Source organism: Mytilus edulis, chromosome 6, assembly GCF_963676685.1.
Source record: "Mytilus edulis chromosome 6, xbMytEdul2.2, whole genome shotgun sequence".
NCBI lineage: Eukaryota > Metazoa > Mollusca > Bivalvia > Mytilida > Mytilidae > Mytilus > Mytilus edulis.
Genome location: NC_092349.1, coordinates 5,997,025 through 6,023,652, shown reverse-complemented (window position 1 = coordinate 6,023,652; position 26,628 = coordinate 5,997,025). Strand labels below are relative to the sequence as shown.

Sequence of the window (26,628 nt, the reverse complement as noted above, 5' to 3'; positions counted from 1 at the left end):
AGTTTAATTCTAGAAATTTTTGGCTCCTCAGAGGTGTACATCCTTAAGAAAAGGACGGAAATTTACTGCTAGTACGATAGAAAAAAAACCATATTTGATGAATTGTATAAATTTCCGTTCACTAACAAACCCAGTTTCTTTAAACAGTCATTATGACCACTTATTTGACACTACTTTTGGTCGTGATTGTAATGCCTATATGATGATAAAAAAGGATTGTGATTATTTTAGCAATTGAAATGACATATTAAAAACCAAGATATATCTCCAAAGACTTATCAAGTTCAATTGAACAGTATGCACACTAAAGATATTTATCATGTTGAACTAACTTTACATAAAACTAATACTAACGATGAACACTGCCTTTTTCTGGATCTGGATATCTTTATCATTTTACTTTTTTACTGAAAAAATTATTACACCAGGATTTTCGATATCACAAATTAGTCAGAAATTTATTAAATTTTATCATCGTCACAAGGACATCTCTCGTAAATACAAATCAACATGCACACATCCTATACGTTCAGTTGTTCAACATCCAATCTTACACTTTTTGGTAGTATTCTTCACAAAGCACAAAATCTTAAGAGTTCACTTCAAAGGCTAACAAAACCTTCAAACAAACTTATTTAGGAGTTATTTCGTTAATATACTGTTATATGGTCACTAAGGTGGCACATGTTGGCTTCAATATTAACTCACTTTTAGGGTCTTTGCGTCGGTAATTAACATAGTTATTATAAAACCAGTTGTTGGCATGGTACGAGTTATGTTCTTCTCATATATTGTGTGGTAATGTGTTTCCCTCAGTTTTAGTTTGTAACCCGGATTCATTTTCCCTTTATGAATTTATCAATTTTGAACAGCGGTATATCACTGTTGCCTTTATTTATGATGGTAAGATACTCAACCCTAAACGGGATGAATTGTGCTTGGTATTTAAATAATGCAGACATAACCTATCAATAAGTTTTATTGAGGGTTGGAGCTGGCATATCAGTAACTGCCAGCAGTCCTTTGTAAATTTATGTATCATTTTGTTTAGTTTGTATTGTAAGCTATTTTGACAACGGACTCAGACTTCTTTTAAACTGAGTTTTATTGTGGGTATTGCTGTGTGCTTGTTTTCTCTACATTGGTTAGAGGTATATTTGAAGGGTTGATATCTTACAAAACATGTTCAATCCCGCCTCATGTTTGCGCCTGTCCCTAGTCAGGAGCCCCTGGCCTTTGTGAGTTTTGTATGATCTTTAATTTAGTTAATTTATACATTTCTCAGTTTAGTATGACGTCAATCATCGCTGAAAAAAGTACACTTTTTATTATGGGCCCAGCTGAGTCACGTATCAGGGTGTTAAATGTCCTCGCTGGGTTTAAGACCCATTGGTGGCCTTCTGCTCTTTGGTTAGGTTGTTGTTACGTTGACACATTCCCCATTTTCATTCTCAATGTTATGGAGGGAATTTACTTCCTTTTAGACTTTTTGACTATAAACAAAATTGTGTGTTTTTCACTCTCATTGATTTACCAGCCACCACCCCCACCACCCACACCCCACCCCCATTTCTTAACTCACTCACCCACATATCATTTTCATAAAGAGCATAACATTTAAATAGGGATATTAACATTCTGATACTGAACATCGAATGTTTTAATGGCAAACTATCCAGTTGATAAATGAAGTCAGTGTCGTTTTTGAGCTAATTACTAGTATTTAAGAAATCATTTTATATAACCGTACGGCATTGTTTTGGTTTCTGTGTGTGTGCTTTTTATCCGTCTGTGTATCAACTATAAGCTGACCCATTGAATAGTAAGTTAACTGAAAACGCCATGGCTAAAAATAAAAAGACAAACAGACAAATAATAGTACAGAAGACACAACATAGAAAACTAAAGACAAAGCAACACGAACCCCACCAAAAACTTAGGGTGATCTCAGGTGCTCCGCAAGGGTAAGAAATGATGAAAGAGTTTCAATTGTGTCAAAACATGAAGTAAAAAATTGAATTACCTGTTACATATAACAGATCATCTTTCTTCGGTGGTCGCCTATAGGACGAACCGATTAGGTTTGCGTTTGTTATTCTTATAAGGCTTGCAAAGTCAAACCTCCCGATTGCACTTGTGCTAGTTCCCAATTCACATATAATCCCGCTGGCCACGTTATTACCGGTGACCTCAACATTGTTAATAACACTTCTCTACGAAATGTGTTATCGAAAGGTCCGAAATATCGTGAGCCTAAATCCATCAATTGGAAATTCAACTTTAAAATTTTGATGGATTCAGTTGAGAATTATGCCAGGCAATGGGCGAAGCGCGAGAAGGAAGATGTAGACACTCTTTCCGAATGGATTAAGGCAGTGAGGTCGTCGATAAAAATCAGAATTAAGAAACTGAATGGGTCTATCAATGCCCATGCTACGTCAATCTTTAAAGACCCAAATGTTGCAAAACACCTATCCTACCTCTATGACAAATATGTTGTTGTCCCAGCAGATAAAGCCCCAAACAACATCGTTTTTGTATGTAAAACTTATTACATTAACTGCTTGATAAACGAATTAGGTATTGACAATTCACTTGGAAACTCAACATATACCCTCACGACACTAACCAAAGAAGAAATCCTGGATAATCATAGGTCTGTTCTGTGTTCCTTTGGAATTTGAACCAGAGATGAAGAACTGGATCTGCCATCACTGTATTGGATACCTAAACTACATAAGTGTCCTTACAAACAACGGTATATTGCTGGGTCTTCCAAGTGCTCCACGAAACCTCTTTCTAAATTATTAACATCTATTTTATCAGCAATCAAAGACGGGTTTCAAAGTTATTGTGAAACTGCCTATTCTAGAGGGGGCGTGAATCAGATGTGGATACTTAAAAATTCCAAAGATCTTTTAGAGTACATACAATCTAACTCTCTTTCATCTTGTAACAGTATTAAAACATTTGACTTTTCTACTCTGTACACTAGTATTCCACATTCCAAACTAAAAGACAAATTGAAAGAGTTGGTATTGCTTTGCTTCGTAAAAAAGAATGGCCAACGTAGATACAAGTATCTTGTCTTAGGGAGGGATAAATCCTACTTTGTAAAGGATCACTCTGATTCGAACAAAAAATTTTCTGAAACTGATATTATCAAGATGCTTGATTTCTTGATTGACAACATATTTGTTACGTTCGGAGGACGTGTTTTTCAACAGACTGTCGGCATTCCAATGGGAACAAACTGTGCCCCTCTACTTGCCGACTTGTTTCTTTATTATTATTAGGCTGACTTCATGCAGGAACTTCTTAGGAAGAAAGATAAGAAGTTAGCACTATCCTTTAACTCTACTTTTCGCTATATAGATGATGTTCTTTCACTAAATAATTCAAAATTTGGTGACTATGTGGAACGCATCTATCCAATCGAGCTAGAGATAAAGGATACTACAGATACAGTTAAGTCGGCCTCATATCTTGACTTACATCTAGAAATTGACAATGAGGGTCGGTTGAAAACAAAACTTTACGACAAAAGAGATGATTTCAGCTTTCCAATTGTGAACTTTCCATTTCTAAGTAGCAACATTCCAGCAGCACTTGCATACGGGGTATATATCTCCCAATTGATACGATATTCCCGTGCTTGCATTTCCTATCATGATTTTCTTGATAGAGGGTTGCTGCTCACAAGGAAGCTATTAAACCAAGAGTTCCAAATGGTGAAGTTGAAATCATCCCTTCGTAAATTTTACGGACGCCATCACGAGTTGGTTGACCGTTATGGAATAACCGTATCACAAATGATAATGGATATGTTTCTTAAGTCGTAACTACAATCCCCTTCCCTTTCCTGAATGTGACCTACCGAATTAGACTATTTACCGGATTTTTTATCACATAAGCAACACAACGGGTGCCGCATGTGGAGCAGGATCTGCTTACCCTTCCGGAGCACATGAGATCACGCCTAGTTTTTTGGTGGGGTTCGTGTTGTTTATTCTTTAGTTTTCTATGTTGTGTCGTGTGTGCTGTTGTTTGTTTGTCTTTTTCATTTTTAGCCATGACGTTGTCAGTTTGTTTTAGATTTATGAGTTTGACTGTCCCTTTGGTATCTTTCGTCCCTCTTTTGTCATTGACATTTCAGCAATGTTCATAAATCGTTCTTTGATCCAGTAATTATTTGTTGAATAATTAGTCCATACATTTTTTTATTCTAATTTAACAGGTCCCTGCGTTTTTTTTATGTTTTATGTTTTAAGATAATGCACCGTCTGATAGCTTTTGATATGTTTATAAAGTTGCTAACTTCTTGTTTTTAATCGGGAACTATGCATTTATTAATGTTGAGTTTAAAACTGGAAAATAAATTAATTATAAAGAATATTTTTACAGCGGTCAAATATTAGAATTGAATATAATATAGGTAAAGTAAAACTTTTCCATGTTAACAGTATCAGAGTTTCCCGCAATCCAAAGAAATAGTGTCCATAAGAGAGTATAATATCGAAGTCTAGACATCGAATATTTATCACACGGGAAAAACGATTCAACGTAAGTTCTAAAGACATATCCAAGGTTAAAAAAAAACTATGAATAGACAATGGATTTACACATTCCATAAACGTGACAGGTAATCAAGGTATTTAAATACCCCAGTGTCACGAGGGTTGTAGTAGGCCGCTAGAGGGCGTACATATATTCGAGTTACAAGTTGATCTATTTAACAGTTAGTCGAATTACTGTGATACATAAGTTTAACCAGTCACAGTAAATATTTCAACAGCAGCGGTTTGAGTACAGTTCTATCTTAAAAAGATTGAAACAAATGGAACAGGGCATATAATAAAAAAAAAAGTAAATTCACTTTCGATTTCAAAGGTAAGAAGTCTTCTTTCTTTATAGTCTGGTTAAAGGGGAGAGGGTTAGACCGAATTCTTTTGTCTTTATAGAGATAATGATCGATAGCTGTATTAAGGAGCAAACTATCACATTTCACATCATGCTCTACATAACACTGGACTTGTTACTATCAATGATGTTAGCCTCATAAAAAGGTGATGCTCTCCTTTCCTCTGTAATCAGGTTTACCATACCAGGACCCATTCAACATGTTTAATCAACAGTAAAACTGGCATCTTTTTAAAAGAGACTCCTATTGTTGTTTTTTGTAAAGGAAACTAGGTATTTTAAATGTTTGCTTTAAAACCGAAACATAAATCAACCATAAAGAAAAAGATATTACAGTCAATCAAAAAATAAAAAAGAATAATATTAAAGTAAGGTACGATTGATATATCAGCATGAACGTCTTCAAATTTCTAAAGAAATATCTTTACAAACGAGGTTAATAATTCGATAGTTTAGCAGTCGATCCCCGTTGAAAACTCAAAGTGCAACACACATGTTAAATGTAATAGATAAAAATAGACCTGCAGATTTTACACATCTAACAAACGGTACAGGTAATCAAAGTATTTTTAAATACCCTGTTGTCATGAATGAATGTACTATGACACCAGACGGCGCATGAGTATTGTAGTTACAAATTGATTATCAAAAGATAACCATTTACGTTTTAAACAAAATATATCCAGTCACAGTAAAGATTTACAAAATCAGCGGTTAAAGTACAGTTTTATTTTAACAAGATATTGAACCAGATGGCAAGGCTAATTTACGGAGTAAGCTTGCTTTTGATTTCACAAGGGAAAACAGTAAAACAAAAACTACACATATGGAAAAGAGCAGATAATGAAAAATTGAAACTTAATAAAATTAATGTTTACAATTTCAAATCTCAGAAAGAGTTCATAGACAAATCCACATTCTGTAATCTATATAAAAATATCTGTATAAACTCATAGTCTGACCAAACGCATATCGAACCATATGATAATATATATATACACAGTTCGAGACCACGATTTATTTTCTCTCAATCGATTTATAACTTTTAAACAGCGGTTAACTATATTTGTCTTTATTTATCTTGACCATACGCATAGATCTAAATACTCATATCGTCCTGAACATGTACATGTTAGAACAGTCAAAAGTTTAACCATAGTTAAGATCCGATTCATGAATATTCATAAATACAAAAAAATACCATAAAATGTTACCTAAAAAGTGTAAAAATATTTATAGCAAATAAAATTACCCGTCAAAATATATTTGATATAGATTATCTCATTCCGGCGTCCGTCTGTTATACCATCCGAAAGGGTGTGTTTCTTTAATTGTTAAATTCCTGATAAAACGTTTTCTCCTACAGGAAAGTCAAGTTTAAACGAAGCATCTAGATACTGAAATTAAGTTTTTGCATTTACAGTAACACACAATTTCAAAGAAATAACACATTCGGAGCAGGATCTGCTTTCCCTTCCGTAGCACCCGAGATCACCCCTAGGTTTGAATGGGGTTCGTATTGCTAAGTATTTAGTTTTCTATGTTGTGTCTTGTATACCATTGTTTGTCTGTTTGTTGTCCCTTTTTAGCCATGGCGTTGTCAATTTATTTTTTGATCTATGAGTTTGACAGTCCCTCTGGTATCTTTCGCCCCTCTTTTAGCCTTAAAAGATTTCTTATTTAGCAATGTTTAGTAAATGACACATTAAAGTGCTTTTTGAAATCTCAAAAAATACCCCAAAAAAATTTTTTTTTATCTCAAAAATCAATGCTTAAGATATGAAAACAACACACTGTAAAATTTGAACCTTCCGGATTAGTTTTAAGATTGTTATCGTTTTTTTTTTTATTTCACTTTACACATACTGTCTATGGTAAATCAAAGGGTAATGTATACATTTGAACGATTTCTTGTGGGCCGAACTTTGTTTTACAAATAAAAAAAAAGAAACTGTACGATTTAAAAAAAAAAGAATTGATGGCAAACATTGTCTTAACCTTTCAATGAGAGGTTGGCGTCATTAGTTGGAACTTCTGTTTTTAAAATTGTCGTTTTTTTGTAAATTTTGTCAAAAAAATTATTTCGCCAGATGACGTCATAAAAGAAAAAAAATGTTTTTTAAATGTATTTATATTTCCATGGTCATTAAGTATTATTACCTTTATTATTGGTCCTATTAAAGGAAAAATTCATCTTGAAATGTGAAAAAAAGTCGTGTATCGTTTCCTTTGTTGACTAGTATATATCTTTAAGCCTCATCCCTAAGTCATGTTCTGTTGACTTTGAATTTTTTATATTGTTAACTTATTTTAGTTTGTGATAATGTCAGTTTATGCGGTACCCACTAGCGAGTGGTGAATCAATGATTATTGGTATGGAGATGTACTAGTATTGTTGCAGGTAATTTCCATTGATTATATTTGGCTCCAATCTCTCATTCGTGGTATATTGACACTTGAGGTTTTTCAATGTTAACATTATTACGGCAAAAAAAATCACCTTTAAATTGTAGACTACAAAAGACACAAATTAATAATAAAGTTTAACAAGATTTCTTTTACTCAAGTTTACAAGAAGTATTACACCAAAAAAAATGTCAACTTAACTGTCACAATATATGTTCGATCTTTAACCTTTTGTCTTTTTATTTATCCGGAATTTTTCGCGGGAATCCAAACAGAATACTAGGTTTAATAAGTAACAATCTAGTATGTAGAACTGAACGTAATAAAAATGTCAATCCAGCTGTAAGAACTTATGAGGATACAAGATTGTTAATGTCTGATCTGTAATTTTAGTATCTGTACATATAGTTGTGATTGAAACTCCGAGAACACTGCGATCACGGAAACTTCGAAAACACTGCAAAAGGAAACTCTTAGAAAACTGTAGAACGGACTTTTAGAATAATGTAGACGTTTGAATTACGTATCTTTTATAATGATCATTCTGGAATCGTTATGTTAGTAAAATAGAAAGTTCTAATCATTCCGTCAGTATCTATGATTGTTCCAGTAAGGTCTAAACTGTTCAGTTATACATTATTTTGTTTACACCTGTAGGTATTATGTACGCATGTTATACACGCTGTACATGTTATAAGGCCAAATAAAACAAAATTGGTGCACACTGAATAACGCGCGTAGCGGATTATTTAAGTGTGCACCACAATTTTGTTACGTTATTCCGAATAGACAGAAAAAATATTGCAGTCATTTCTTATAATTTAATTCTAAATTCCATTTTAAACCGTAGAAAACGATGAAAAAACGTTGATGACGTCACGGTCACATGACTAAATTATGTCTATGGGCTGATAATAAAATAACTTCAGCCAGCCAAAACAAGCGTTACATCCAAAATTAATTTATTTGCTGTTAACTATCAAAATTACAAAAAGTCGAGAACTCTCTCTGTGTCAACTTTATATGATGTTAAGTGTACATCGTTCTAGTTGTACTAAATTCTGTTTTTGTATAACACAACACACAATTTAGGATACACACTACGTGCAAACATTTTTTTTAAATGTGCATATCAAATTAGGAAATTGTACGATTCTTCTAAATTAGGCGCCTGATCAGGATATATTTGCTCTGTCTTATATGAACAATTGTTGGCTTTATTTGCCAAAAATGTTTGCAATTCCTTTTGGCTATTAATAATTAAGAAACTTTTTTTTTTAATTTGGAAGAAAATGTCATTTGTTTATGTTGTAATTGACCTTATATAGCTAAAAAGGATAGATGGCACTGATTTTATATGAACAGAGTTTGTCTAGCATTATTATTATTATTTCTAAATAGAAACATTGATAACAATTATTTTACTAGATCATACAGTATCAACAGTTCAACAAATAAAGTTCTTCAGTGAAACTATAAAACAAATTTGGGCAATATTTCCGTTTATCTTAATCTTCTCATTTCTATGTACATGAATGTCACGTTGACATAATTAGATATTTTTTATCTACTGTTGTAAAACATGACATAAAATTTAAGGTGTTGATATGAATATGGAAGACATATTTACCACGAGACATTAAGCAAGCAGCAATGAATTTCCTATTATATCCATGCTATCTGTTTGTCTATTATAAATGCGAATGTGGTATTCAGACTTTTCTCTGATACAATTGTATTCTGGCGTACATCATCGTCACAATCAGGTGCCTTGCACTCTCGGGAATGAATAATAAAAGGTTTGGAATGTGATAATTATCCACCAAATTAAATGTATATATATTGAAAAATAGAATGGGACAGCTTTCTTCTCACAATCAAATAATCCATGACCGTAAAACATTGTGATATGCAATAAAGAAAATAAGCACATTCTTCACGTTCTACTATTGTGTAATCAATATGAAAATAAGGAATTGTAACGTCTTGCATTTTCAATGCAATATTGTTATTAGTATCAAATATGTTATGTATAAAAAAAACTTTTATTTTCTTAGAAAGGCATGAACCATCAATCAAGAATATCTTAGGTTTCAATTCTACACAATACGAAATTAAAAATAATGGCCCACCTCCTTGAAGAAGAAGAGAAATATATGAGATTGGCTTTGTTATTAAAAGGAGTAGCACCCAGAGCAGTCCGTACTTATTTTGACAGAGAGTTTCCACCTACCCATCTACCTTCAACGTTGAATACTAACTATGATACTCTTGATGACTTGAAATTCAGGAGAGTTATACACCAGACTCAGTGGAATCTTTTGTTTCCTACAAATGGTATGTTTATATGGCTGGTAAGAAAGACGTATAGTTTGCCTTTAAAACTGTTTATATGAATGCAGCTACCCACAAACAACAATCGCCTGCTGAATAAACAGTGTATATGTGAATATTTATAGCAATGAATTCTGCCAAACCCATCTTGATTTATTTTTCCCTAAAACTGTTTTACCCACTAGCACCAAAAGTCATTACAAGAAAATACTCCAAAATATCTAACCCTCTATTAAAAATCAGTGCGTTAAGTGCTTTACCCTGATGCCATTTTGAGCACATTTATATATTCTTAGGGTAGCCTGCGTTCCTGATATAATAATTGGAAACAAAATTACTTGAAATTCAGGAGAGTTATACACCAGACTCGGTGGAATCTTTTGTTTCCTACAAATGGTATGTTTATATGGCTGGTAAGAAAGACGTATAGTTTGCCTTTAAAACTGTTTATATGAATGCAGCTACCCACGTATTTTATCAATTTGAAAAGAAAACATTGATATGGGGTGCACATGTTTTGGTACAATCATTTCTAGTACCATTCATCCATGTTCTCAATAGTTTAGCTAATGAGACTGGCTTGATTTGTAATAAAATGTAAACATTCTAATACCCCAAAACTACTTTTTTCACAGTGTTAAGTTTGATTATAACATTTTTAAAATTCATTGATATCTTCCACTTGTATCACATGTTTTGAAAACAATTCCAAAACGAGATTTCAACGAGACTGAAACGTTAGAAGAATACATAATTAATTTTGACGTCATGGGTGTATTTGGTTCGCAAACTGTCGATGTTTATGGTAACTTCATTCGAATTATCTTGATATTATATGTGTACTTGATTTTCATATTTTTGATGTTTCAGGTGTACTTAATTTCATACTTTTGATGTTGTTGGTAAACCTGCTTCTCACTGTTTTATGTGACAGGTTAAAGCCATTCTAATACTTTTGATGTATCAGGTGTACTTGATTCTAGTTCTTTTGATGTAACACGCGACTTTATGCTAATACATGTGTTGTATCAGGTGTATTTGATTCTAATATATGTGATGTTACAGTTATACGTCCTTCCACTACTATTGATGTTACAGTTGTGCTTCCTTTTACTACTATTGATGTTATAGTTGTGCTTCCTTTTACTACTATTGATGTTACAGTTGTGCTTCCTTCTACTACTATTGATGTTACAGTTGTGCTTTATTATGCTACTGTTTATTTTATAGGTGTACTTTATTCTCACACTTTTGATGTATCCGGTGTTTTTCATTCTTCTTCTGCTGATATCATATGCTTACTTCATTCGTATCTTTGGATGTTATAGGTGTACTTCATATATACTCTGACATAACAGATGTACTTCAATTCAATACCTTTGATGTTACAGATGGACTTAATTATCAATCATTTGATACTTTTTTGTTTTATAGGTGTACCTGATTCTACAACTTTTGATGTATCTTTGATGATTTGTTTGATCAGAAACCTAAAATCTATTTCCCAGCCAATCAACGGATTCGACGAACTACCATTACCGGTAGAGACAACTCCAGGAGCTGATCTAGCAAGGATTAAATGGTATAGAAACATATTGGCTCATCCTCACAAAATGGCAGCTGTTGATTTTAATACAGCATGGAGCAATTTATCTGATGTAAGTGTTTCGTAAGAATCCTTGATTTTGTACATATCAGTTACAATTTATGTAGGCCCAGGGGATCTTGCCGAAGTGAAATTATGTTTATAACAACGCTAATGTTTTTGACGAAAAAATCTCCGTATTACTAAAGAATTAAAACACCTGGGTTATTTGTATTGCTGGGTCTTCCAAGTGCTCCACGAAACCTCTTTCTAAATTATTAACATCTATTTTATCAGCAATCAAAGACGGGCTTCAAAGTTATTGTGAAACTGCCTATTCTAGAGGTGGCGTGAATCAGATGTGGATACTTAAAAATTCAAAAGATCTTTTAGAGTACATACAATCTAACTCTCTTTCATCTTGTAACAGTATTAAAACATTTGACTTTTCTCCCCTGTACACAAGAGTTGATATTACTTTGCTTCATAAAAAAGAATGGCCAACGTAGATACAAGTATCTTGTCTTAGGGAGGGATAAATCCTACTTTGTAAAGAATCACTCTGATTCAAACAAAAAATTCTCTGAAACTGATATTATCAAGATGCTTGCTTTCTTGATTGACAACATATTTGTTACGTTCGGAGGACGTGTTTTTCAACAGACTGTCGGCATTCCAATGGGAACAAACTGTGTCCCTCTACTCGCCGACTTGTTTCTTTATTATTATGAGGCTGACTTCATGCAGGAACTTCTTAGGAAGAAAGATAAGAAGTTAGCAATATCCTTTAACTCTACTTTCCGCTATATAGATGATGTTCTTTCACTAAACAATTCAAAATTTGGTGACTATGTGGAACGCATCTATCCAATCGAACTAGAGATAAAAGATACTACAGATACAGTTAAGTCGGCTTCATATCTTGACTTACATCTAGAAATTGACAATGAGGGTCGGTTGAAAACAAAACTTTACGACAAAAGAGATGATTTCAGCTTTCCAAATGTGAACTTTCCATTTCTAAGTAGCAACATTCCAGCAGCACCTGCATACGGGGTATATATCTCCCAATTGATACGATATTCCCGTGCTTGCATTTCCTATCATGATTTTCTTGATAGAGGTTTGCTGCTCACAAGGAAGCTATTAAACCAAGAGTTCCAAATGGTGAAGTTGAAATCATCCCTTCGTAAATTTTACGGACGCCATCACGAGTTGGTTGACCGTTATGGAATAACCGTTTCACAAATGATATCGGATATGTTCCTTACGTCGTAACTACAATCCCCTTCCCTTTCATGAATATGACCTACCGAATTAGACTATTTACCGGATTTGTAATCACTTAAGCAACACGACGGGTGCCACATGTGGAGCAGGATCTGCTTACCCTTCCGGAGCACCTGAGATCACCCCTAGTTTTTGGTGGGGTTCGTGTTGTTTATTCTTTAGTTTTCTATGTTGTGTCGTGTGTACTATTGTTTTTCTGTTTGTCTTTTTTATTTTTAGCCATGGCGTTGTCAGTTTGTTTTAGATTTATGAGTTTGACTGTCCCTTTGGTATCTTTCGTCCCTCTTTTTGTACTTGTTTTAAAAAGACAAAAAAATAAACTTAATTTGTCATCGGTACACGGACATCATCCATAATTTAAAATCAACATCGACACCTTATACATTGTAAGGTCAGTTATTTCACATGCAATATCTTATGCTACAAGTAATATTCTATACAAGGCACAATCATATCGGCATTCACCTAAAAACATTTAAACAGACTTATTCAGAAGTGATATAGTTACTTTTAGTTACTGGTTTCAGGTCATTAACGATGGCATATGTTGATATCAATATTGATTCACTAATCAGATCTTTACATCTGAGATTAAAACATCTTAACTTAAACCAGATAATGACATGTTATGGCTATATTCTTCTTATATATTTTATGATGGTATGGTACAAAACCCTTTACGGGAGGGATTTTTGCCTAATTTTCATATGATAAAGACATATAATAAAATCAACGGTACTAGTTTTGTTGCACCAGGTGCGCATTTCGACAAAACATGTCTCTTCAGTGATGCTCGTGGCCAAAATATTTGAAATCCAAAGCTTATATAAAAGATGAAGAGCTCTAATCCAAAAGGTCCAAAAAATATAGTCAAATTCGTGAAAGGAATCAGAGCTTTGCATGAGGGAGATACATTCCTTAATTTATAATAATTTCTAATATTTTGTAACAGCAAATTTTAATAACACAAAAAATCCGTATTTTCATGCCAGTACCGAAGTACAGCTGGCTACTGGGCTGGTGATACCCTCGGGGACTAATAGTCCACGAGCAGAGGCATCGACCCAGTGGTAGTAATAAAATCAACGGTACTAATTTTATTGCACCAGATGCGCATTTCGACAAAACATGTCTCTTCAGTGATGCTCGTGGCCAAAATATTTGAAATCCAAAGCTTATATAAAAGATGAAGAGCTATAATCCAAAAGCTCCAAAAAATATAGTAAAATTCGTGAAAGGAATCAGAGCTTTGCATGAGGGAGATACATTCCTTAATTTATAATCATTTCTAATATTTTGTAACAGCAAATTTTAATAACACAAATAATCTTTTCATCAGTTTAATTGAGGCCTGGAGCTGGCATGTCAGTAAATGTAGTAGTTCTTTGCCAATTTATGTATCATTGTCATTTTCCCTCGATTTTTTTTGTTACCTTCATTTTATTTTGACATCGAACTCAGACTTCTTTTAAATTTAGTTTACCTGGACGTTTTGCTGTGTGTTTGTTTATTCTACTTTTGCTAGGGCATAGGGGGAGGTTTGAGATCTCACCAAAAATGTTTAACGCCGCGGCACTTATTCAAGAGCATCTGGCCTTTGTTAGACTTGTATGTTTTTTTTTTTTTTTATAATTTTGTTTTATTCATTATGGATTAACAGGCATTTACATAAATTATCTATAATGGCACATAATAAAGCAAGCAAGAAAAATAAGCATAATCAAGCAAATAAGAGTAAACAAAAATTATACTAATAATACGATATAATATAACGGCATACAATATATATGGATGAAGTATAGCATTTTTACAAGCAATATATATTGATAATGGAAATAACATTTCAAGCACATCTATACATAATAGTTCACTATTAAATTAATTAATGACTTTATTCCAGGGTTCCAGTACATGTTATAATCTTTCACACTCATTTTTTTAAAAGAAAATATGTTTTTTCTAAAATTAAATTTTCTTTGGTGTAGTTTTTAAGTCTCTCTATATGAGGTTTTTCCTCTTGCATATAAAATACTTTACTAGTAAAATTACTTTATTTTTTATAAAATTTAGTTTATAGTTATCATAAAAACCAAACATGATTATATCTACATTTAGTGGCATTTCAATATTTGTTGTTTCAAAAATCCAGGCATTTAGTTGGTGCCAAATGTCTGCTACAATATGACAGCCCAACAATAAGTGCTCTATGCTTTCTGGTTCTTCCTTGCAAAATATACATAAATTACACTGTGCACGGTTCATCTTTAAAAGTATTATTAGTACCTATAATTCGGTGTGTAATTCGGTATTAAAACCAACAGAGCTTGGTATTCTTTAAATTTTATTGACACAGTTGTGGATTTCTTTCCAATCCTCTACAATGTTATACAATCTCCCATTTTTGTTTCCGGATAATAACTTTTGAATAGGTTAAAAGAAATCATTAAAATTTTAGCACAATTTTTACAACCACTAAAGGAAGCTTGGGATTGATTTTTGGGGTTATGGTCCCAAAGGTTTAGGAATTAGGGGCCCAAAGGGGCCAAAAACATCATTTATCTAGTTTCAAGACAAAAAAGTTGTGTATTAGTATTTCAATTGTTCTGAAATTGTACCACAATGTTTAATACCATAAGTAAAAGGTTGGGATTTATGTTAAGGGGTTATTAGGAAAACAGTCGAGGAATTAAGGGTAAAAAAGGGACCAAAAACAAGCATTTTTATAGTTTACAGACAATAACTTGTGTTTTCAGCGCATGGATCTCTATAAATTTTTACAAGAAGGTTCAATACCACTTAAAGGAAGATTGGGATTGATTTTGGTGGTTATAATGTCAATAGTTTAGGAAATAGGGGCAAAAAAGTGGCCTTAGGGGGCCCAAAATAATCATTTTTGTAGTTATCAAACAATAACTTATGTGTAAGTGTATGAATCATTCTGAAAATAAACCACAAGTTTCCATACCATGAAGGGATGGTTAGTATTGACTTTGGGGGTTTATGGCTTAAAGTGTTTTGGAATTAGGGGCAAAAAGGGGAAAAACTTTTTTCCTGTCAATGGACAATTTAGACAATTTAAAAGCAGTGTAAGGGAGGTAATTCTATAAAACATTGAACATTCAATGTTTCTTATGTTCTGATTTACCTCCCTTACACAACTTGTATATTGTGTATAAAGAAATGTCAGGTTTTGGACTACTTGCAAAAAAAAGTGGGGGTGGTAATGGTTTTCAATTTTTTTTTCTTCAAATTTCTCAAACTCCAAATTTTTGAAAAGTTAAAAGAAGAAATCTTTAATTGTACAATATTGTGCAAAAGATTTGTAAGATCTTGACATTTGTTTTGTGTCATAAACTCAAATTATGTCAAAAATTTGATCGCAATCCAAATTCAGAGCTGTATCAAGCTTTAACATTGTGTTCATACTTGCCCCAACTGTTCAGGGTTTGACTTCTGCAGTCGTATACAGCTGCCCCCTGCCGAGCACCTGGTTAGAATTGGAGTTATCTTCCTATGTCCATGATTATAGTTGAATCAACTACAATCAGTGCTTTATATAATACAATGTTTAATTTTGCCTTCCACTGATAAATTATTTATAGTGAATATAGCATGTTCTGCATGAAGAAGTAATTTGATAGAATTTAATATAGTACTAGCTGTGTATTGATTCCTACACTTTTTCAAATGCTAATGGAGGGAATTCAATTTCTTTTAACATGTTTAAGTAATCTAAAGTGGAGGTTTAATCAGGTTTTTCTGCAAACCAATATCCATATGTCAATAGCTTGTTTCAAAATTATTTAAGAATTTTAAAAGCATCTTTTTAGGTAACGATTGCATGAAATGCAATCAAAACCTTATGGGACTGACTTGATATCAAAATGTTCCAAGGCTTATCACTACCTTTTTTGATACACAAAATATAGTGCATTGATCATAACATTCTATACATCCTATCCATAAAATTTCAAGAAATTTATCAATGTAATATATGCTCAGATATTCAAGGCACAAAACTATGTTAGACTTGTCAAGAAAATTACATAACCTTTGCAAGGTGCAGGAATCTAAAACTGTAAATTTAAAATGCGATGTTTTTATTATTGTGAAAATTGCGACATGGTTATAATCGTAATAATTTAAACTCGCGTTTTGAAATTTTTCATGTGAATAAAACAGATTTTTTCTCAATATCGAAAAAATTAAAATCACATTTTAGTGTAAAATAACAAAATCGCAACAATAAATGCACGCAATAATTTCTGAATTTACAGTGTCTTATCTTAAAATATAAATTATGTCATTGTTAAATTGGAGTTATCTTCCTTTGTCTAGAATATCTGTTAAATTAACTACAACCAATGCCATATTTAATATTACTTCCCACTGATAAATTGAAGCAATCTTTACTGTTCAGTGCTTTCAAGCACTTTGATTAAATAATGTTGTATGCAAGCGGGGGCATCTTTTGTGTCCATGGGGACACATTCTCCATTTTTTCCATATATTTTTGTAGGCAGTAAGTAGATTGGGTGGTCAGCCAATGAATCAAGAGTGCCAAGAGTTAAAGGTGAAAATCTTAGATCAGTCAAATCATGAAATTATGCTGGAAATCAAACAATCACAGGAAAAGATAAAAGAATTAGGACAAACAGTGGATGTTTTGGGGACAGAGCACTCAGAAGTGACGGAAAGTCTGAGGAAGTTACAAGATTCCCACAATACTTTACAAACTGAACACACGGAAGTCACAGAACTTTTGAAAGACCCAATACCATGGAACATCAGAGGTACATTATAATCATTTAGACAAAAATTGTAAAATTAACAACTGGGCCAGTTGTCATAGATGTGTCTGATGATCCTCTCTACAAACCAACATGGCTGATATTAGTAAAAATAGAAAATAGGTGTAAAATGTAAGTTTTGTCTTAAAGTCTGTCGTCTCTATACTTTTCTTGAAAAATCTTCTTCTGTTTAACTGTTCAATTGATTGAAACCAAAGTTTAAAATTGAGAAAGGAAATGGGGAATGTGTCAAAGCGACAACAACCCGACCATAGAGCAGACAACAACCGAAGGCCACCAATGGGTCTTCAATGTAGCGAGAAACTCCCTCACCCGTAGGTGTCCTTCAGCTGGCCCCTTAAAAATATTTATACTAGTACAGTGATAATGGACGTCATACTAAACTCTGAATTATACACAAGAAACTAAAATTAAAAATTGTCTGTTCATGTATCATGTGTAAAGGATGTCAACTTTACAGTTTAAAATTTTCCTAAGCAATCAACATGGCCACTATGGCTAAAAATATAACATAGGGGGAACACTACAGTTTTGATTAGTATCTGGAAAACTAGAGCCAGTTGAGAAAAACTGAAAGGGGAAATATGGTTAGCATAACAAACTTTGTCTACCCTGAATATTTTAGAAAAATCTGTCCCATTTATAATTTACTTCCCCAGTCCTGAATTGTTGATTTTTGTTGAGCCTACAACTTCTGTCGCAGAAAGCTGGACATAGGAATGGTGATCCAGTGGCAGCGGGGGCGTTAGCTAACTTCTTGAAAGCTTAATATTTCAGAAGGTAGAAGACCTGGACCCTTCCTTAACTTTGTATATAGATGCCTTACATTTGTATGTTACGACGTTTGCGTCTGTCATATGTCCATTGTCCTTGACCTCATTTTCATGGTTCAGTGACTACTTGAAATTTTTTTTAGTATTTTTAGTATTCTTATCCTTCTCTCCTAATATGAGTAATATGATAACTATATTTGGTATATATGTTTGTATACAGGTCCTCATGCCTGTCAGACAGTTTTCACTTGACCTCAACCTCATTTTATGGATCAGTGAACAAGGTTAAGTTTTCGTGGTCAAGTCCATTTCTCAGATACTATAAGCAATAGGTCTACTATATTTGGTGTATGGAATGATTGTCAGGTGTACATGTCCAACTGCCAGGTGTCATCTGACCTTGACCTCATTTTCATGGTTCAGTGGTTATAGTTAAGTTTTTGTGTTTTGTACTGTTTTTCTAATACTGTATGCAATAGGTCTACTATATTTAGTGTATGGAATGATTGTCAGGTGTACATGTCCAACTGGCAGGTGTCATCTGACCTTGACCTCATTTTCATGGTTCAGTGGTTAAAGTTAAGTTTTTGTGTTTTGGTCTGTTTTTTCGAACACTATATGCAATAGGTCAACTATATTTGGTGTATGGAAATATTTTATGATGTGCATGTCAGTCTGCCAGGTTTTATATGACCTTGACCTCATTTTCAAGGTTCATTGCTCAGTGTTAACCTTTTATACAACCGCAAGAAAAATTTGTGGTTGTATATTGGTATGAAGTCGTTGTCCCAAGACACATTGGTTTTCGCACTTTAACTTTTGTTAAAGTGAATGGATCTCTATTAAATTTAAACACAAGGTTTATGACCACAAAAGGAAGGTTGGGATTGATTTTGGGAGTTTTGGTCCCAACAGCTTCGGAATTAGGGGCCCAAAAAAGTTCAAAATAAGCATTTTTCTTGGTTTTCGCACAATAACTTTAGTAAAAGTAAATAGAAATATATGAAATTTTAACACAAGGTTTATGACCAATAGGTCTACTATATTTAGTGTATGGAATGATTGTCAGGTGTACATGTCCAACTGGCAGGTGTCATCTGACCTTGACCTTATTTTCATGGTTCAGTGGTTATATAGTTAAGTTTTTGTGTTTTTGTCTGTTTTTCTTATACTGTATGCAATAGGTCTACTATATTTAGTGTATGGAATGATTGTGAGGTGTACATGTCTGGCTGGCAGGTGTCATCTGACCTTGACCTCATTTTCATGGTTCAGTGGTCAAAGTTAAGTTTTTGAGGGTTTTTTTTTTCTTTTTTCTATTACTAATTGCAATAGGTCAACTATATTTGGTGTATGGAAATATTTTATGATCTATATGGAAGTCGATCCTGTTTCATTTGACCTTGACCTCATTTTCAAGCTTTTGGGAGTTTTGGTCCCAACAGTTTAGGAATAAGGGGCCCAAAGGGTCTAAAATTTAACTTTGTGTGATTTTATCAAAAATTGAATAATTGAGGTTCTTTGATATGCCGAATCTAACTGTGTATGTAGATTCTTAATTTTTGGTCCCGTTTTCAAATTTGTCTACATTAAGGTCCAAATTGGGGTCCAAAATTAAACTAAGTTTGATTTTAACAAAAATTGAATTCTTGGGGTTGTTTGATATGCTGAATCTAAACATGTACTTAGATTTTTGATTATTGGCCCAGTTTACAAGTTGGTCCAAATTGGGGTCCAAAATTTAACTTTGTATGAATTCAACAAGATTGAATTCTTGGGGTTCTTTGATATGCTGAATCACAACATGTACTTAGATTTTTATTTATTATGGGCCCAGTTTTCAAGTTGGTCCAAATCGTGGTCCAAAATTAAACTTTGTTTGATTTCAACAAAAATTGAATCCTTGGGGTTCTTTGATATGCTGAATCTAAACATGTACTTAGAAATTTTATTATGGGCCCAGTTTTCAAGTTGGTCCAAATCGTGGTCCAAAATTAAACTTTGTTTGATATCAACAAAAAATGAATCCTTGGGGTTCTTTGATATGCTGAATGTAAACATGCACTTAGATTTTTTATCATGGGCCCAGTTTTCAAGTTGGTCCAAATCGCGGTCCAAAATTAAACTTTGTTTGATATCAACAAAAATTGAATCCTTGGGGTTCTTTGATATGCTGAATCTAAACATGTATTAAGATTTTTGATTATAGGCCCAGTTTTCAAGTTGGTCCAAATTGCGGTCCAAAATTAAACTTTGTTTGATTTTAACAAAAATTGTATATATGGGGTTCTTTGATATATGCTTAATCTTACCATGTATTTAGATTTTTGATGTTTGGGCCCGGTTATCAAATTGGTCCACATTGAGGTCTAAAGGGTCCAAAATTGAACTTTATTTGGATATTGGACCATAATAGGTAATGTCAAATTTAAAATTTAAAGTTTTTAAGTTTAAGTTCTTAGACCACATTCATTATGTGTCAGGAACCTGTGTTGTGTCAACTATTTTTAAAATCACAATCCAAATTCAGAGCTGTATCAAGTTTGAATGTTATGTCCATACTTGCCCCAATGTTCAGGGTTCAAACTTTGCGGTCGTATAAAGCTGCGCCCTGCGTAGCATCTGGTTTGGTCTGTAACGCTTAAACTATAAGCAATAGGTCAACTATATTTGTTGTATGGAAAAATTGTTAGCTGTACATGCCTGCCTGGCATGGTTCATCTGACCTTGACCTCATTTTCATGGTTCATTGGTGAATGTTTAGTTTTTTGGTTAAGTTTATGTGACAGTTGTCATAAAGCTTTATATTTAGGACTATCAAAATAATATCAATCTTTTGCAAAGAAGGCGAGACATTTCAGCCTGTGCACTCTTGTTGATATTTTGGCCCGGTTATCAAATTGGTCTACATTGAGGTCAAAAGGGTCCAAAATTAAACTTTGTTTGATTTCATCAAAAATTTAATTCTTGAGATTCTTTGATATGCTGAATCTAACCATGTATTTCAATTTTGGATATTGGACCATAATAGGTTAATTTAATATGTTTAAGTTCTTAGACCACATTCATTCTGTGACAGAAACCTATGCTGTGTCAAATATTTAATCACAATCCAAATTCAGAGCTGTATCAAGCTTGAATGTTGTGTCCATTCTTGCCCCAACTGTTCAGGGTTTGACCTCTGTGGTCGTATCAAGCTGCGCCTAGTGGAGCATTTTATTGTATTTTGGTCTGTTTTTCTTAAACTATAAGCAATACATGTAGGTTAACAAATGGTTAACTATATTTGTTGTATGGAAGAATTGTAAGCTGTACATGTCTGCCTGGCATGGTTCATCTGACCTTGACCTTAATTTTATGATTCATTAGTCAATGTTTAGTTTTCTTGGTTTAGTCTGTTTCTTAGAAACTATAGGCAATAGGTCAACTATATTTAGTGTATTGAATGATTGTAATGTGTACATAATATTGAGAATGGAAATGGGGAATGTGTCAAAGAGACAACAACCCGAACCATAGAAAAAACAAGAGCAGAAGGTCACCAACAGGTCTTCCATGTAGCGAGAAATTCCCGCACACATGTATTTCTTGTCTGTTTTATATGACCTTGACCTCATTTTATTGGATCAAGTTAAGTTCATGTGAGTTGTAGTAAAGCTTTATATTTAGGACTATCAACATAATATCAATGATAAGAAAAGAAGGTGAGACATCTCAGTGTGTGCACTCTTGTCATGACAAGTTACAGTTCAAATTTGAATTTTGTTCCGGTCTGATGATTTTGTGCAGAGTAAGGGTCCTTGGACTTTGAAAATTCACTAAAATAATCAGTTTTCCGCACTTTTTTTTTGGTCATTCTTGAAGATATAGACTTGATATTAGTAATATATATACAATGATATAGTTTACACCATGACAAGTTATAGATCAAGTTAGAATTTTGTTTTAATACCATTAATTTTTAACCGGTAGGGGACTATATCTTGCCATGCAATACTCACAGAATGCTTGTTCTATAAAAAGATATTGTTTGGATCAAAAACACATTATATCTTTTATTGAGGAATAACTTTTAATCATGTAAGCTCAAGTCCTAAAGTTTTATAAATTTTATAAGGTATATGAGTACATATCAGTATGGCAAAATCACAGAAGTCGATCAGTCTCAAAATAATTGTAAATTTTAAAGAAATATCAAATTCTTTCTTTTTAGGTCAAATTAAAGAGGAATTAGAAACTTGGACAGAGGGTGACAAAATGTTTATAGAAACAAATGGAGCAAAGAGTGTATTAAAATGTATCAAAGAAAATGGTTGTGTTGTTGTCACCGGAAGTTCGGGAACAGGAAAATCATCATTGATGCGTCATGTTGCTCTACGAATGCAAGAAGAAGGCTATGTTATTTTACCGGTAACAAACCCTGAAAAAATTATCAAGTGGTGCAATCCAAGTAAGAAAATCCTGTTTGTTGTTGATGACTTTTGTGGAACATATACCATAAATCCTATGAAGTTAGAAAGCTGGAAAAATCTGATCGGAAAAATAAAAACATTAATAGAAAAAAAACCAGTCAAATTAATCATGTCTTGTAGACTTCAGGTTTTTAAGGATGAAAAAATGAAATCTTTATCTTTTAATCAGTCCTGTGAATTTAATCTTTTGTCAGAAGATAAACACTTATCAGAAACAGAAAAACAATCTATTGCTGAACTTTACTTGAAATCAAACGCGTCTAAGATCAAGAAATTTTATGACATGTTTGACTGTTTTCCTCTTTTATGTCAATTGTACAGCAAAAACAAAAATCTAATAATGGAAGATTTCTTTAAGAATCCATTTACAGTTTACAAAGAAGAGATAGATACATTACAAACAGAGGGAGCACATGTCAAATACTGTGCACTTGCTCTTTGTGTCATGTTTAACAATAGTTTAAAAGAAGAATGGCTCACAGAAGATGTCGATAAAGATATCAAAACAATTATAAAGAACACATATGAAGCTTGTAAAGTAGTCAAAGGAACATCACGTTTGGTACTTCGTGATGAGCTGGATTCACTAACTCATACATTTATCAGAAAGGATGGTGAATTATACAGAACTATTCATGACAAGCTGTTTGACTTTCTTGCTTTTTACTTTGGCAGTGTTATGACTTATTGTTTAATTAATAATGCTTCAAGTCATTTTATTCGTGAAAGGTTTGTTTTTGAAGATAAAGGCAACAGAGATGAATTTTTGATAGTTGTATCAGAAAGATATCAGCAAATGTATATAAGTAGATTGGTAGATGACTGGTGTAGAGGAAAGGTAGTAGATGTCTTCTGCAATATCAATATGGACGATCAAATCTTCAAACAAAGAATACTTGTACATTTAAAAGGTTTGGAAATATCAAAACAGAAACAATTAGCAAGTCTATATGACACACAATACAAAGACACTCCATTAATACAGTGTTGTCATATAGGAGATATTGATCTGGTTGCATGGTGCTTACGTCGTTGTAACAGTAATGTAAACCATTGTCGTAAAGATGGAATATCACCTCTGTCCTTTGCTTGTCAGGAAGGACATACTGAAGTAGTGCAGATGTTAATAAACAATAAGGCTGACATTAATAAGTGTAAAGCTACTGGAGCATCACCTCTGTTCTTTGCTTGTCAGGAAGGACATACTGAAATAGTACAGATGTTAATAAACAATAAGGCTGACATTAATAAGTTTGATGATGATGGAGTATCACCTCTGTACATTGCTTGTCAGAATGGACATACTGAAGTAGTACAGATGTTAATAAACAATAAGGCTGACATTTATAAGTGTAAAGCTACTGGAGCATCGCCTCTGTTCATTGCTTGTCAGAATAGACATACTGAAGTAGTACAGATGTTAATAAACAATAAGGCTGACATTAATAAGTGTAGACATAATGATGGAATATCACCTCTGTTCTTTGCTTGTCAGAATGGACATACTGAAGTAGTACAGATGTTAATAAACAATAAGGCTGACATTAATAAGTGTAGAGATACTGGAGCATCGCCTCTGTTCATTGCTTGTCAGAATAGACATACTGAAGTAGTACAGATGTTAATAAACAATAAGGCTGACATTAATAAGTGTAAAGATAAGGTAGTATCACCTCTGTGCATTGCCTGTCTGGAAGGACATACTGAAGTAGTACAGATGTTAATAAACAATAAGGCTGACATTAATAAGTTTGATGATGATGGAGTATCACCTCTGTACATTGCCTGTCTGGAAGGACATACTGAAGTAGTACAGATGTTAATAAACAATAAGGCTGACATTAATAAGTGTAAAGATAATTATGGAGTATCACCTCTGTACATTGCCTGTCTGGAAGGACATACTGAAGTAGTACAGATGTTAATAAACAATAAGGCTGACATTAATAAGTTTGATGATGATGGAGTATCACCTCTGTACATTGCTTGTCAGAATGGACATACTGAAGTAGTACAGATGTTAATAAACAATAAGGCTGACATTAATAAGAGTACTAGAACAGGAGAATCCCCCATATTTATAGCTTGTTATACAGGTCATGTAAAGGTTGTTGAACTGTTGTTAAAACATGAAGCAGATTGTAACATTAAATGGAGAGGACTAACACCATTAGATATTGCAAGAAGAGAAAATCATACCAATATTGTACATTTGTTACAAAAAATAGAAATAATATACATTAGAAGTTCAGCGGACATGATAACATAAATCAATAGAACTATTCTGCTTATTATATAATTAAACAAAATAAACCTGTGATCATTAAATATAATTGCTAGCTAGAAGAGAAAATCATACCAATGTTGTTGTTTGTTAAAGAGACTAAATAGATAAAAACTGTGATGTGTATATTAAACAGTATTATGATTTCACAGCACATTTAACTTATTGACCATAAACAATTACTAAATGTAAAATAACTCTCAAAATACTTATGTTATGCATTATTAAAAACATTCTATGTAATAAAACCATGTTGCTTAGTTTTCGATTTTGATATAAAATTCTGTCTAATAAGCTAGACTTGCAATTTGATGTAAGTTATTTTTTGGTCAGTTTTGATATTTCTAATTGAATTTACCAAAGCATGCATAGGTTCATTTTGTCTTGCAACAAATGTCATTGTAAATTTTATATATCAAAAGGTGAGAATAATCCATAACCTGGACTCAGGCAATTGATTATTTGCACCCATTATTTCCTAAATATAACAAGTGTAGTTGAAATGTATTTGTATGTTCCCCGTAGGGGAGGGGGCATTAAGTTTTACCCTTGTCCGTCAGTACGTTCCAAAGTTGGTTTAAACCAAATGTTATAAAACTTGTACTCAAGACTTATTACTACAAAACTCAGATCAATAAGAAATTTGGGTAGTGTCACTTGTACCGTTCTTCAGTAATGTCCCTTTATAACTTTATATGATATGCAAATGGGAGTATCATCTTTGTCCCATGGACACATTCCCCATTTATTGTCGAGCCTGCGACTTTTGTAGGAAAAGCGATACAAAGCGGTTCTACATTCCGTCGGTGGTGGCGGTGGCTTCCACAAATATTCACCCTGTGGTTAAAGTTTTTGTATGTCCTTGAAATTTTAATACGTTTGATTTGTACCAAACTTTGACAGAAGCTTATTTATGATCATAAGAAAGTATCAAGAAGAAAATTTTGTAAAAAATCAAAATCTTGTTTATCCGTATTTTACTTATAAATGAACTTAGTCTTCCACACTTGGACAGAAGCTTGTTTATGATCATATTAAGATAGTATCCAGAAATAAGAATTTTGTAAAAAAAAATCCTGTTTATCCGTATTTTACTTTTAAATGCACTTAGATTTTCTGCCAGTTAACATTTCATTTACTCTGTGGTTAAAGTTTTGAAAATTTTAATAATAACTTTCTTATACGAAGCCTATTTATGATGAAAAGCTAGTATCTAGAAGGAAATTTTGTAAAAATTTATTTCCTGTTTTCCCATATATTACTTATAAATGGACTTAGTTTTAATAAGTCCGTTTTAACGTATCATGGTATACAGTTGTCCCTCCATCCGTCTGTCTGTAGGTCTGTCATCAATATGTCAGATATTAACTCAAAAACGCTTTAACCAATTTGCATGAAACTTTGGTGAAATGTTTATATCTATTGACATGAGCTCCCTCTTGTTTTTTTATAAATTTTAGATTTTACGTTTCTGAGTTTTGGGGTTTTATTCATTACAAAAATGGGGGTTTTCCAGTTTTCGGACAATATCCTTAAAGTGCTTTGAGCAATTTTCATTAAACTTTGGTGACTGATTTATATCTGTAAAGGTTACCTCCCTTAAGTTTTTTTTAATAAATTTTGGGTATGACAGCTGTTTACTCTTCCAGTTAACATTACATACAGTCTGCAGTTAAAGTTTTTAAAACATTTATTATATTCATAAACCATACTGGATTTTTACCAAACTTGGACAAAAGCTTTTTACAATCAT

The 26,628-nt window shown here is 33.0% G+C and overlaps 1 protein-coding gene across 1 annotated transcript; it reads left to right on the top strand.

The window, feature by feature from the left end:
- Nucleotides 1–4,759: 4,759 nt before the first annotated feature.
- On the top strand, nt 4,760–24,986 carry LOC139527016 (uncharacterized). Its single transcript, XM_071322255.1, has 5 exons — nt 4,760–4,890; nt 9,384–9,663; nt 11,095–11,318; nt 17,055–17,328; nt 22,333–24,986. The coding sequence occupies exons 2-5, from the start codon at nt 9,450–9,452 to the stop codon at nt 24,858–24,860; spliced, it is 3,240 nt and encodes a 1,079-aa protein (XP_071178356.1). The 5' UTR covers nt 4,760–4,890; nt 9,384–9,449; the 3' UTR covers nt 24,861–24,986.
- The last annotated feature ends 1,642 nt before the right edge of the window (nt 24,987–26,628 follow it).

Excerpts from the sequence above, each read along its gene's own strand:
- LOC139527016 (XM_071322255.1), top strand. The coding sequence starts at position 9,450 with ATGGCCCACCTCCTTGAAGAAGAAGAGAAATATATGAGATTGGCTTTG. Across the intron at positions 11,319-17,054 it reads CATGGAGCAATTTATCTGAT|GCAGTAAGTAGATTGGGTGG; the intron begins GTAAGTGTTTCG and ends ATATTTTTGTAG. Across the intron at positions 17,329-22,332 it reads AATACCATGGAACATCAGAG|GTCAAATTAAAGAGGAATTA; the intron begins GTACATTATAAT and ends CTTTCTTTTTAG.